The sequence below is a fragment of the Chlamydotis macqueenii genome, chromosome 17, assembly GCF_036417535.1.
Source record: "Chlamydotis macqueenii isolate bChlMac1 chromosome 17, bChlMac1.mat, whole genome shotgun sequence".
Classification (NCBI taxonomy): domain Eukaryota; kingdom Metazoa; phylum Chordata; class Aves; order Otidiformes; family Otididae; genus Chlamydotis; species Chlamydotis macqueenii.
Window position 1 is genome coordinate 14187570 of NC_141572.1, and position 12363 is coordinate 14199932.

A 12363-nucleotide genomic window follows, 5' to 3' on the forward strand; every position below is an offset into this window, starting at 1 on the left:
TGGTGGGCACTGGTGCAGCCCCAGGGGTCCCAGGACAGAAGCATCCTCCCGCTCTGCTGGCTTTTCCTCCGGGAAAAAGGAGCAGAGCCCTCCGGAAAGGCCAGCATTGGCACTTGGGGAAGGCAGCAATCGCCAGATATTTACCTACAGCCTGCGCTGGAAATGCGATGCGATTCTCGTCATCAACTGGAGCACGGGAAAATAAATAAATAAATAAATAAAAAACTCCACCAGGCTGGAAATTTTCTCTCCTGATGGCTCCAGCGGTTAATCAGGTCTTTCAATAACCAAACAGGAGATAAGAGGGCAAGGCACTCTCTGTACCCAGCGCGTTCACAACAGATTTATTTTTTTTTCCCCTAAAACATCCAAGGTAGCAGCCCAGCCGCTTCTGGGCCCACAGTTCCCAGATTTCATTACAGGGGAGGGAAGGGCGGGATGGTTCCCAGTGGAGAGAGGATGCCGAGAGCCCCTGGTCAAAATCGGGGTGCTGCAGAGCGAGCGGATCCCCCTTGGCACCCTCTGCCCACGCTGCTGCTCCCCCTCCCCATGATTCCAGCAGCTCCCAGAACAAAAAAAAAAAAAAAAAAAAAAAATCACATAATCCCAGTACCCACCCTTCAAAACAAATAAAGGTAAAGTCAAATAAAACAAAGGCAAACGAAAGAAAACAAAATCAAACAGGGAGACTCCGTTGGGGAGAAAAAAAAAACCTCACGCTCCGCAAAAATCCCCATTGCAGCCGGTGGGATAACCCCAGGAGCTGGGCTGGCCTGTGGCGCAAAGGGCAGATGCGCGTTACGGGCAGCGGGAACGGCCCGAGATCAGTAAGAAAACCCAGATTTTCTATTCTACAGCCTTGGACAGCTTGAATTATTCATCCCCTTCGCTGTCAGGGCTGGGACTTGGTACGGGGCTAGCCGTGTGCGTCGTCACTCGGCCACATTGACGACTCCATTTCTTAAACACGAGTTGGGTCTGGCGCAATCGGTTCACGTAAAATATTTCTTGTAACGACTTAATTCTCCGCCCTTGGTTTTCTTGCACGTCCGTGAGCTTGGGGCTACCTCCTGAAATCGGGTTCATTTTCCACCTGGAATTCCCTCGTCCTCTTCCGAAGGGATGCGCCCGATGACTCGGGGCCGTTAACGAACATAATCAATCGCGCTAGAAATGTATAGCTCCCGTTACCGAGTGGGATGTGACCTGCTGCTCCCCGAAACAGGTCAATAAGCCAGGGCAGGCAGCTCAGACACCGCTGAATAATTCAGCCGGCCCTAACGACGCAGAATCATTGCGGGGGGATGCACCCATCGGTTTTAACAACATTTAACAACAAACGGTTAAAAAAAAAAACAATAAAACACAACAATTTGGTCAAGAAAATGCTGGAATTGCCCAGGAGAGATATCCCTGTGGACTTGAGCATGCACTCTGGCCGCAAGCCCACCCCCTCCAAAGATTTCTCTTGGCCTGGAGCTCCAAGATGTATTAACCATGGAACAGGAGAGGGGAAGAAACACCTGGAAAAATCCATTTTGAAGGACAGGATCCTGCCCCAGGTGAAGGCAGATGGGAGGAGAGAAGAGCAGCTCGGGATCCACCACGCAGGGGCGAAGCCCAAGCCCGTCACGGCTCCAGGTCACACGTCCCGGCTGGTTCCCAGGTCCTCGGAGCTTCTCGCCCCGCCGTCGGAAGGGCCAGCCGCCACGGCCAGAGGAACGGCTGAGGCTTGCCGAGCCCAGCTTCGAGCTCCTGCTTTCCCTTATGGGGCTCGGGGAGAAATAAAAATATGGGAGAAAAAAAAAAAAAAAGGATAAAAAAATAAAGCAAGCAGCTGCCCTCTGGCAGATTTTTGGGTTTCTATAGGATTTGACCTGGATTTCTGGATGTTTTCCCTTCCCTTGCCAGCGACAGGATTTCCCTGTGATTTTTTTCACCCTTCCATAAACTCCTCATCACCTCTGCTTCCCAACGGATCTCCCTACTTCTCCCAGCCTGAGCTAGCAGGGAGCCCTCTCCCTTTGGAGGCGACTCTGGCGAGAAGAGGCCGCACCCAGCAAGAGGATGGGGATAAAAGCGTCATCATCCCTGCAGCCACCTCTCAAGCGGCGTCATCCTCCTTCAGCAGCTCTTGGCGCTGTGCTTACCCAAAAGCACGGGCATGACCCCGCTTTCATGAGTCCCCGCACTGCGCTTTCCCCAAAATCATGCCTGTAACTGGCCTTCATCACTTCCCAGTGCCGCGCTCCCCCCAAAAGCTCAGGCACCACCTTGCTTTGCTGAAAGCCAGCACCTTGCTCGCCCCAAAACAATGCCCACAACCATGCTCCAGCAATTCCCAGCGCCTTGTTCTCCCCAAAACCATACCCAGAACTTTCTTTCGTCACTTCCCAGCACTACGCTCTCCCCAAAACCATGCACACACCCCTGCTTTAGCAACTCCTGGTGCTGCGCTCTCCCCAAAATCATAAACACAACCTTATTTCGATGGGAACCAGCACCTCACTCCCCTCAAAACCATGGCCACAACCTCGCTCCAGCAATTCCCAGCGCCTTGTTCCCTCCAAAAACCATGCTCACAGCCTTGCTTTAGCAACTCCTGGCACCCCGCTCTCCCCAAAAGCACAGCCATGACCTTGTTTTGATAAGAACCAGCACCCCATTCTCCCCAAAACCATGTCTGTGACTTTGCTCCAGCAATTCCCGGTGCCGCGCTCTCCCAAAAAGCACAGCCAGGACCTTGCTTTGGTGAGGATCAGCTCTGCGCTCTCCCCAGAAACACGCCCACAACTTTGCTTTAGCAACTCCCAGCACCTCAGTCCCCCCAAAATCATGCCTACAACCTCGCTTCACCAATTCCCAGGGCCTTGCTCCCCACAAAACCAGGCCTACGACCTTGTTCCAGCAATTCCCGGTGCCGTGCTCTCCCCAAAACCATGCCCACGAGCTTGCTTTAGCAACTTCTGGCACCTTGCTCGCCCCAAAAGCACAGCCATGACCTTACTTTGGTGAGAACCAGCACCCCACTCTCCCCAAAATCAGGCCCACAACCTTGCTTCATCAATTCCCGGTGCCGTGCTCTCTCCAAAACCATGCCCACAATCCTCCTTTAGCAATTCCTGGTGCCGTGCTCTCCCCAAAACCATGCCCACAATCCTCCTTTAGCAATTCCCGGTGCCGTGCTCTCCCCAAAAGCACAGCCATGACGTTGCTTTGGTGAGAACCAGCACCTCACTCACCCCAAAACCATGCCCACAATCCTCCTCAGCAACTCCTGGTACCTTGCTCTCCCCAAAAACACAGCCAGGACCTTGCTTCGATGGGAACCAGCACCTCGCTCCCCCCAAAAAACCATGCCCGCGCCCCTGTTTTAGTGACTCCCAGCACCACGCTCCCCCCAGAACCAGGCCTATAACCTTGCTTCACCAACTCCCGGGGCCGTGCTCCCCCCAAAACCATGCCCACCACCCACTCCCGGTGCCGCGCTCTCCCCAAAATCCAGCACACGACCGCGCTTCTGCCAGTCCCAGCCCCACGCTCCCCGCCACCACGAAACCCCTGCCTCCTCCCGCCCACAGTCCAAGCCCCGCCCCTGGCGTGAAGCCCCGCCCCCGGCGCGCTGCTCTCGCGAGGCGGCGGGGCCATGGCGCGGGCGGGCGGCGGGAACCTGCCATGGTACGGGGTGAGCGGGGAGGGGGGAGAACCGGGGGGCGAGGGGGGAATCGGGGAGCGGGGGAGAGGCGGGTGCTACCCCGGGCTGACCCCTCCTCCCCTCTCCGGTGCAGGGTGGAGAAGTACCGGCCGCAGGCGCTGTCGGAGCTGGTGTCCCACCGGGATATCCTGAGCACCGGTAACGACCCCCCCCCCTCCCGGTCGGGACCACCGCCGGGGGGTGCCGGGCGTCCCCCAGCCCCGTTGTCCCGTCTCCCAGTGCAGCGGTTCATCAGCGAGGATCGGCTGCCGCATCTCCTCCTCTACGGCCCTCCCGGTACCGGGAAGACCTCCACCATCCTCGCCTGCGCCAGGCAGCTCTACCGGGAACGGGAGTTCGGCTCCATGGTGCTGGAGGTACGGGGGCAGGGGTGGGGTGGGATTGGGATGGGATGGGGTGGGATTGGGATGCGGTAGAATGAAGTGGAGTGGGATGAGATGTGATGGGGTGAGTTGGGATGGGGATAAGATGGGATGGGGTGGGATGGGATGGGATAAGACTGAGTGGGATGGGGATGGGATGAGGTGGGATTGGGATGGGGTAGGATGAGGTGGGTTGGGGTGGGATAAGATGGGATGAGATGGGGTGGGATGGGGATGAGGTGGGATGGGATGGGATAAGGTGGGATGAGATGAGGTGGCATGGCGTGGGGATGGGGATGGGATGGAGTAGGATGGGGTGGGATGAAATGGGATGGGTAGGGTGATGGCGGGGTCGCCACTACCTTTGGGTGCACCCTCGGGCCGGGACACAGATCCACGCAGTCTCCTTCCAGCTCAATGCCTCCGATGACCGGGGGATCGACATCGTCCGAGGGCCCATCCTGAGCTTCGCCAGCACCAGGACCATCTTCAAGTAAGTGGCACGTCCACCTTGCCCAAAGCTCCTCGTACCTTCCTCATCTCCTCCTCTGACACAGCCTGCCCCGGGATGGGTGGTCAGGGTGACCTGCAAGCGAGGAGGATGAGGGTGGGAAGGACGAGTGATACGGATGCTGGTCTGGAAGGGAAAAGAGGGCTCGGATGGTCCTGGGGACCAGGACAAAAGCCACTCCCTTTTTTCTCCCTTTTTAAGGAAAGGCTTCAAGCTCGTCATCCTGGATGAAGCCGATGCCATGACCCAGGATGCTCAGAATGCCCTGAGGCGAGGTGAGGGGCGCTGGGGACCCCCCTGACGCTGGCCTCCTTCCGCCTGGTGCGGGGTGGGAGCCTGTATGAGGCGGCAGACAAGGACCAGCTCCTCCTCCCTCCTCTTTGCAGTGATCGAGAAGTTCACAGAAAACACTCGCTTCTGCCTCATCTGCAACTACCTCTCCAAGATCATCCCTGCCTTGCAGTCCCGCTGCACGCGCTTCCGCTTTGGCCCCCTCACCCCGGAGCTGATGGTGCCCCGCTTGCAGCACGTCATACAGGAGGAGGGGTGAGCCGGAGCGGCGCGGGACATGGGGGGCTCCGCGGCGTCACCGCACCCCCTTTTTCCCCATTCTCCTACACAAGGAGGAGGACCGAGCTTGGTTCTCCGCAGTTTTATTTCCTTCCGGCAGCACTGGCTCCTGCTGCAGCCCTAGGTCTTGTTTTCCAGGGTGGATGTGACCGAGGATGGGATGAAGGCTCTGGTGACCCTCTCGAGCGGTGACATGCGCAGAGCCCTCAACATCTTGCAGGTACGGACCATGGCCGTGGCTGCCTGCCCCTCGTGCAAGTCAGCAGCAGTCGGCCCCACGCAAACCTGGAGGGTCTTCATCCTTCCTCCACTCTCCTCTTCCTCAGAGCACCACCATGGCCTTTGGGAAGGTGACGGAGGAGAACGTCTACACCTGCACGGGACACCCCCTCAAGTCTGACATTGCTAACATCCTCGACTGGATGCTGAACCAGGACTTTTCCACCGCCTACCGCAGTATCCTTTTTCCTCCGCCGGCCCTGGGGTTTAATCCCCTCCGCTATAAATCCTCCTCCTTGCTGGGGCTTCCCGGCCCGCCACCTCCCGCTCCGGCTGGGGTGGGGTGGGTGCTGCTCGCCGGGGAGGGTTCTCGGGGCTGTCGCGGGGATGAGGAGCGGGATGTCGCGGGGAAAGGCCTGGAAGAGAGCCCTTCACTCCACTCTCATCTCAGAAATCACGGAGCTGAAGACGCTGAAGGGCTTGGCCCTGCAGGACATCCTCACCGAGATCCACCTGTTTGTGCACAGAGGTAGGGGCTTGCGCGGCCGGCTCCTGGCCGACACTGGCAGGGCCACCGTCCCCCCCAGCCCGCGCTGACGCACGCCGTCTCCTTCTCCCTGCAGTCGATTTCCCTCCCTCCGTCCGCATCCAGCTGCTGATCAAAATGGCAGACATCGAGTAAGCGTCCACTCACCCCCGCCCCTTGCCCTGACACGCCCTGGCCGGGGGGCTGCCAACGCACCCACCCCACGGGGGTCACCGCTACCGCGCTGTGCCGGGTCCTGGCAGCCGCTGGGCACCCGCAGCCCCTCCACGTCCATCCCGGCCAGGGCTGTGGCTTTGTCGGGACGCAGACACCGGTGTCAACACCCGAATCCTGCCCTTGCCCCTTACTCCAGGTACCGGCTGGCTGCTGGGACCAGCGAAAAGATTCAGCTGAGCTCCCTCATCGCGGCTTTCCAAGTCACCAGGGACCTGATCGTGGCCGAAGCCTGAGCCCTGCTGCGCGGGTCCTTGCTTGCACTGCCGGATCTCGCGGAAGCTGGAAGGGATCGTCAGCGCCCGCGCCCGGAGCTGCTCCCTGCGGCTTTCTGTTTCGTTTTTGCAAGCCTTCAGCCCACAGCCGGGGCGTGACAGTCAGGCAGCGTTGTTTCTAAGCTCCCTCGGGAAATACAGACGCCTCTAAAGCCCAGCAGGTTGCACTTCTCTTTTCTTTTTCCTCCCATCCACGCAAGAACCGAAGGGAGGTGGTCGAGGCTCTGTCCTGTTGCAAAGGCATCGCCCCCACGCAGGCTGAAGTCTGCCGCTGTCACCTGCCTGCAAAACCTCCCGTCCTTGCCCCCGGTGCCCACGCGCCGAGGAGTAAAACCGTGGCTGGTGCCACCCCGTCGCTTGTGCAGCCGAGCGGGGCAACCACAGACGGCCAAGCTGCGCGGGGACAGCACTGTTTCTCGCAGTGCCATCGCCCGGAACGTGGTTGTGGGTGACACCTGTACGGGTTAGGGAAACACCAGTTTCTGTCCCGATGAGCAGTTCAGAGGGGATATTTCCCATCTTCTCCATCAGCTGGGGTCACAGCCGGACTGGAAGGCCGTGCTGTCACTCCAGACACCAGCTAAGCCAGAGAGTGACAAGTCCAGGAGGCTGCTTCACACGCAGCATGTCTGGACATCGCGCTGCTCGCATGCCGAACTCCAGTGGGGACAGAAAGCAACGGCGGAATGGGGGGCTGGGGGCTGCGTGAAGCCCGGTGTCCCAGCTGCACGGTGGGACTGATCCGCCCCAGCACCCTCCGCTGAACACTTACTGGTCTGACGTAGCTCAGAGCCCGCTGGAGCCTGCCCTGCTATCCCCAGGTCACCTCTACGAGCCAAGAGGAAAGAGGTGAGGAATAATTTTTTTTTATTCTGTCATCGCTGCCGTCTAATCCGCAGAGACCCACTTGGGTTTGTCCAGCTCCTGCCCAGACCCGGGGAGCAGCAGAGCCCGCACTCCTCTGGGAAGTAAGCTACGGTACGAGCCGGTCCTGGCGAGGGTCAGTTTTGTCAGGGACGGTTGTAGCCCCGTAGTCGTACGAAGGACAAAAGCTCCGCTTGGACTGCAGCTGCTAACCTTCAACCCACAACATTGCACTTGGAAGCTAAAGCACCTGACGCAAAACTTGCAGATAGCAGGGGGACAGGGGGACCTGTGTCCCCCTGCGGGGCCACCGCAGCTGCGCCCCTCGCCCTCTGCATGCATTTTTGCTGGGTTCTAGTATTATTACACCAAAAAATCCCTCCACGTCCACAGACACAACCCCCAAAGCAAGGGGAGTAGCAATCCTCCTGCCCCACGGCTCAGGGATCGGCAAGACGTCGTCGCTGTGGTGCCTCCCCTGACCCAGGCTGAGCCCCGTCACCGGGCCAAGGGCTCTCACCTCCGCACCTCCGCTTTCTGCGCTGCCTTTAAAATGTCCGGTAAGTGAGGAATTCCTTCAGCTTCCTGGGAATGGGGAGCGCAAGGACCTGGTACGTCGTCAGGAAGGTGCGCAGAGCTTTGCGACACAAGTGCTTTAGCGATGAGAGGACCCTCGGAGCGGTCCAGAATTGGACGTGGCCATCTCTGGTCCTGCAACGGGACCCAAAAAAGCCGTGAGCACAGGGCAGAGCGACACAAAAAAAACTCAATTACCCCCAAATATCCCGAGTTTCAGCAACCACACATTCCCCAGCCCAGGAAACCAGCCCTGCACCCCCAGGGAAGCCCAGAATTTGCCCAAGCTGCAGGGGGAGGGAGCAAGCCCACGTTTTTCTGCTCTCCTCTCCCGCATACGCACCCTGTGGCAATGAAACCGCCGTGCGGAAAGTACATGCAGCACAGGCCGTTGGTCATGGGAGCAAACGCGACAGGAGAGCGCAGCTCCAACGCCCAGATCCTCAGGAGCCTAAGGAGAAAGGGAGGGGACACGATGCCAGGCGCCACATCCACGAAGAGCCTGCGGCTGAAGGAAAGCCTCTGGGTTCACCCGAATGCACGCAAACTCTGGAGTAGGATTTTCTTCCCATGGGGTTAGGGCATCCCAGGAGCGTCCCAACACGGCAGCAAGGCGGGAGGCACTGTTCCCCGTGGAGCTGGGCTGGGTGCAGATAGAGCTAGGGGCTGAGGGGCACAGCGAGGGCGGCACAGCACGCGGGGGGACACGGGCCCCGGCTCGTCGCACAGGGCCCTGACCTTGCTGCGCCTTGTCACAGCCAAGCCTCGGTGTCCCGCGCAGCGTGCCCTTATGCCGGGCACTGGTGGGGACCTGGTGTGCGAGGTCTGCTCCCCGCTGGCACCTCCTGACCTTGGTTGGTTTTGGAGGTGTCCTCCCGGGACCCTCTTCCCACTGGAGGTCCCCAAGGTGGGGTTCACTCACCTGTCATCCGCCACCGTGGCCAGGTAGAGGCCCTCAGGGGAGAAGCAGACGGAGCGCAGGGAGCTGGTGTGGACTTCACTGCTGTAGTCCGGTGCCGAGTGCAAGGGAACGTGGCTGCGGCGTGGAGAGAACAGGCACAGCCTCAGCCTCAGGGCAGCCACGAGCCCCATCCCATGCTCCGGGGCCGGCAGAGGGGCCAAACCCAGCAAGTCAGAGCCCCCTTTCCGACGCTGGAGACAGCAAGAAGTGCCCAGCCCCAACAAACCCCCACGGCATTGCTCTGTCCCCCCTTCCACAGTCCCCCACCGGCCCCCCGGCTCCATACCGCAGCGTCCTCAGCTGCTCCCCGGTGTAGGGGTCCCACATGATGACACAGGCATCGTAGGAGGCGGTGACGAGGAGCGCTGAGTCCGGCGAGAAGTCGCAGGACACCACGCTGCTCTGGTGCCCCTCCAGCCTCCGGATGAGGGTGTAGGACCGCATGCTCCACAGCAGCGCCTGCGGGACACGGGCAGGTGCTGAGGCTGGCAGCATCGCCAGGGTGGGAACGGAGGAGAAGAATCTCCCCCTTGGGGTTTAAGGCACGTGGGCTCCGGTTCCAGCTTCTCCACGCAGAACCAGAACGGCCAAGGAGCGAGGGTGGCTCTGACTCAGCCCCTTCTCGCACGGGGAGAACACGGAGGGCTGAGGGGAGCGCTGGATTCAGCGGGACGTGGGATGGTTCCCGTCCAGCGGGACTCACCGACTTCTCTCCGGCCGCGGAGCAGAGCATGCTGCAGTCTGGGGAGATGGAGCAGCAGTAGACCCACTGCACGTGGCCCGACAGCACCTGGACCTGCCGCCCTGGGGACCGCAGACAGGCGAGTCAGGAGAGGCGAGCACGAGAGGCAGCACTGGGCCCTGCCCCTGCTCTCCCCCCACCTTTTCCGAGATGGAACGTATGCAGGGCTGGGGGGCTCCCCTGGGCAGACCCCAAGCTCTCTGTCTACTTGCAAACCCTTCCCAGGCCCCGGCTGGAAGGGGAGGGCTCTGCTCTGTGTCGCAGAACTCTCCTCTTCTGCCTCGAATACCGTCCCCAAAGATCCTCTCCCACCACCTCCCCTACCAAGGCAGGTTTCTCCCCTCTCTTTCCCACACCAGAGCCCAGCCTCAGCCGGGGGTGACCTAGCATGGGGGACGTCCCCCCACGCTCCTACCATCTCTGCTCAGGTCCCAGACACGCAAGGTCTTGTCCCTTGAGGCAGACACGAGGATGAGGCTTCCGTTGGGAGCAAAGCTCAGGTCTCTGACAACGTCCTGGTGCCCCAGGAGGCTGAAGAGGAGGTGTCCTGTGGAGAGGGGACGTGCTGAGTGGTGTTCCATCCTGGGGAACAAGGCAGCGCCCCTCACACGCGGACAGCACCTCCTGGGATGGGGCAGGGGCTCTCGCTCACCCCTGGGAAGCATTTGGGGAAGGATGGGGATGGAATCCCCTTCCAAGGGGGAGCACAGAGAGAGAAACCAGCCTGAAGCCATGACTGCTCCCGCCGTCAGCCGCTTACCTGTCTGCACCTCCCAGACCTTGATCTGTCCGTCGTTGAGCCCGGTGGCCAGGATCAGGCAGGGAAGACCCACGGCGCAGGTGGGGTCCGTCTCCCCCGCCTCTGCCGCCAGCCAGGAGCTGAAGGCCAGGCCCCAGACGATCTGGCCACACTCCAGCGTCTTCTCCTTGGCCACCCCTCGGCTCCTCACCTCCGCTTTGCCGCCCCGGCTCTTGCGCTCCGCGGTTTTGCATCTGCTGGGAGAAAGGAGGGATGTTCCCTGGCAACCCCACGCAGCCTGCCCCCCCGGGCTCCCCAGACCCCCCACTCCCCATCCAGCCGGCGTCCCCCACTCACAGCTCGGCCTCCTCCAAGGGCCAGGGGATCAGCTTGACCACGCAGTGTCCCTGCGACCAGGCAAACCAGGCTCCGTCCGGGGAGAAGGCCACGCTCCAGGTCTCGCAGCTGGATTTCCAGTCGTAGCGCTGGGGACGGCCCGGCTTCAGCTCGGCCAGCAGAACCGGTTCCTCTGGGACGGCGGGACGGCCGCGTTACACACCCCGCGCCGGGGCCTCGCCCCGCTCCTCCCACCCTCCCTACGCTGGGGGGGTCCCGGGGGACGGGGGGTACCCGCTTCCCCGGCCCTCAGCCAGGGAGGCCCGGCCACCGCTCCTCGCCGGCCCGCCTCACCTCCGTTCGGCTTCATGGCGGCTCCGCGGCCCGCCCAGGCCCCGGCCTCGCCCCCGGCCCCGCCGCCTCCGCCCGGCCACGGCAAGGCCCCGCCGGGCCGGGCCACAGGCCGCAGGCCCAGGGTGGCGGCGGCGCGGTGAGGGGAGCCCCGCCGCCGCCTCCTCCTCCGCCGCCTCCTCCTCCTCCTCCGGCACCGCCTCGGCTTCCCCGCCCGCCCCGGGCCGTGGGGCGGCGGCAGGAGGCGGGCGGGAGGCAGCCGGGGAACGGGTCGGGCGGCAAACACGGCGGGCGGCCGCGCCGAGGGCTCCCCTCAGGGGACACCGCGGTCCCCCGGGTCCCCCCCCAACCCGGGGCTGTGGGGCTGGCGGCAGGGGGGCCGTAGGGACTGCAGGGACCCCGCATCCACTCGGTGACACCCCCTGGCAGTGATCCCCCCCCCCCAGGGACCCCGCCACCCGCACGATAACACCCCCCTGGCACTGACCGCCCCCGGGGACCCCGCACCCACTCGGTGACACCCCCCAGCAGTGTCACCCACTCAGGAACCCTGCACACACTCAGTTACACCCTCTTGGCACTGTCCCCCCCCCCAGGGACCCCGCACCCACTCGGTGACACCCCCCGGCAGCACCCACCGTGAGTCACTGCAGGAGCCATCTGCCCAGCCCACCCCCGCACCCCTCCGAATCCACCAGTCCTCCAGCCCCCCCAGTGCTCCCCCATATGCCCACCGAAGGGGGGGAAGGGGGGCTCACCCCCCCCCCAGTGCTCACCCCCCTCCATCCCGTCCCGGCTCGGGGTCCCCGGTGCAGAAAAGCCGGGGCGCAGGGAAAGTGGGGATCCGGAGAGCAGCACCGCACCCACCGCCACTTTGGGGTACAGGCAGAGCCCCCCCCAACCTGGGGACAGTCCCTTGTGCCCCTCAGCTGTGCTGGGACAGAACCCGCCCCCCCCCATGCCCCCCCTCCACGCTCCTCCATGGCCCCGTGCCTCAGTTTCCCCATCCCTAAAACACAGCAGGGGCTTCACCCCGGCCGCCGAGCGGCTGATACACGGCGGGGGGGGGGGGCACACGACTTCCCTCCCACGGTGAGTGACAACCCGTGGGTGCCGGCTGGGCCCGGTGGGCGCCAGGCCACAGCCCACCGCCGCGTGCCCACGCACCCCGGCTCGCTGCTCGCTGTCGCCCGCTGCTCCGGCGCAGGTGGGGAGCAAAGCGGCGAGAGGGAAAAAAAAAAAAAAAAAAAAAAAACAACCGAGAAGAGGAAAAAGGAAGAGGCGACAGCCGCAAGCTGCTGCTGGAGGAGGAGGAGGAGGACCCGGTGCTGCCAGCCCCAGCGGAGGTGTGAGGGCGGGGGGGCTCAGGGCACCCCCGGGGG

General features: G+C 62.3%; 2 protein-coding genes and 1 long non-coding RNA gene across 4 annotated transcripts; 1 reads left to right on the plus strand and 2 right to left on the minus strand.

The window, feature by feature from the left end:
* Positions 1-1313: 1313 nt before the first annotated feature.
* LOC147598637 (uncharacterized) lies at positions 1314-4550 on the minus strand. Its single transcript, XR_015260410.1, has 2 exons — positions 4440-4550; positions 1314-1773 (listed from the first exon to the last, which is right to left on the minus strand). It is a non-coding gene; the product is annotated as an uncharacterized LOC147598637 (long non-coding RNA).
* RFC5 (replication factor C subunit 5) lies at positions 3615-6569 on the plus strand. The gene is made up of 11 exons (XM_086761400.1): positions 3615-3678; positions 3789-3853; positions 3935-4071; positions 4491-4570; positions 4790-4863; positions 4975-5134; positions 5297-5378; positions 5485-5614; positions 5829-5906; positions 6001-6055; positions 6277-6569. Exons 1-11 carry the CDS (start codon positions 3647-3649, stop codon positions 6371-6373), a joined length of 990 nt encoding a protein of 329 aa, XP_086617526.1. The 5' UTR covers positions 3615-3646; the 3' UTR covers positions 6374-6569.
* Positions 6570-7262: 693 nt separating this feature from the next.
* On the minus strand, positions 7263-11138 carry WSB2 (WD repeat and SOCS box containing 2). 2 transcript variants are annotated; one of them, XM_086761260.1, is made up of 10 exons: positions 10985-11138; positions 10652-10823; positions 10316-10551; positions 9971-10102; positions 9517-9617; positions 9100-9272; positions 8775-8888; positions 8196-8303; positions 7797-7987; positions 7263-7526 (listed from the first exon to the last, which is right to left on the minus strand). In XM_086761260.1, the coding sequence occupies exons 1-9, from the start codon at positions 10998-11000 to the stop codon at positions 7825-7827; spliced, it is 1215 nt and encodes a 404-aa protein (XP_086617386.1). In that variant the 5' UTR covers positions 11001-11138; the 3' UTR covers positions 7263-7526; positions 7797-7824. The 2 variants fall into 2 exon arrangements, with proteins under 2 accessions (XP_086617386.1, XP_086617387.1); XM_086761261.1 differs by having other exon boundaries at positions 7263-7987; positions 10316-10548; positions 10985-11137.
* Positions 11139-12363: the final 1225 nt, after the last annotated feature.

Excerpts from the sequence above, each read along its gene's own strand:
- RFC5 (XM_086761400.1), top strand. The coding sequence starts at position 3,647 with ATGGCGCGGGCGGGCGGCGGGAACCTGCCATG. Across the intron at positions 4,072-4,490 it reads TCGGCTCCATGGTGCTGGAG|CTCAATGCCTCCGATGACCG; the intron begins GTACGGGGGCAG and ends GTCTCCTTCCAG. Across the intron at positions 5,907-6,000 it reads CCACCTGTTTGTGCACAGAG|TCGATTTCCCTCCCTCCGTC; the intron begins GTAGGGGCTTGC and ends TTCTCCCTGCAG.
- WSB2 (XM_086761260.1), bottom strand. Across the intron at positions 9,273-9,516 it reads CCGCGGCCGGAGAGAAGTCG|GCGCTGCTGTGGAGCATGCG; the intron begins GTGAGTCCCGCT and ends CGTGTCCCGCAG. Across the intron at positions 8,889-9,099 it reads GAGCAGCTGAGGACGCTGCG|CCACGTTCCCTTGCACTCGG; the intron begins GTATGGAGCCGG and ends TCCACGCCGCAG.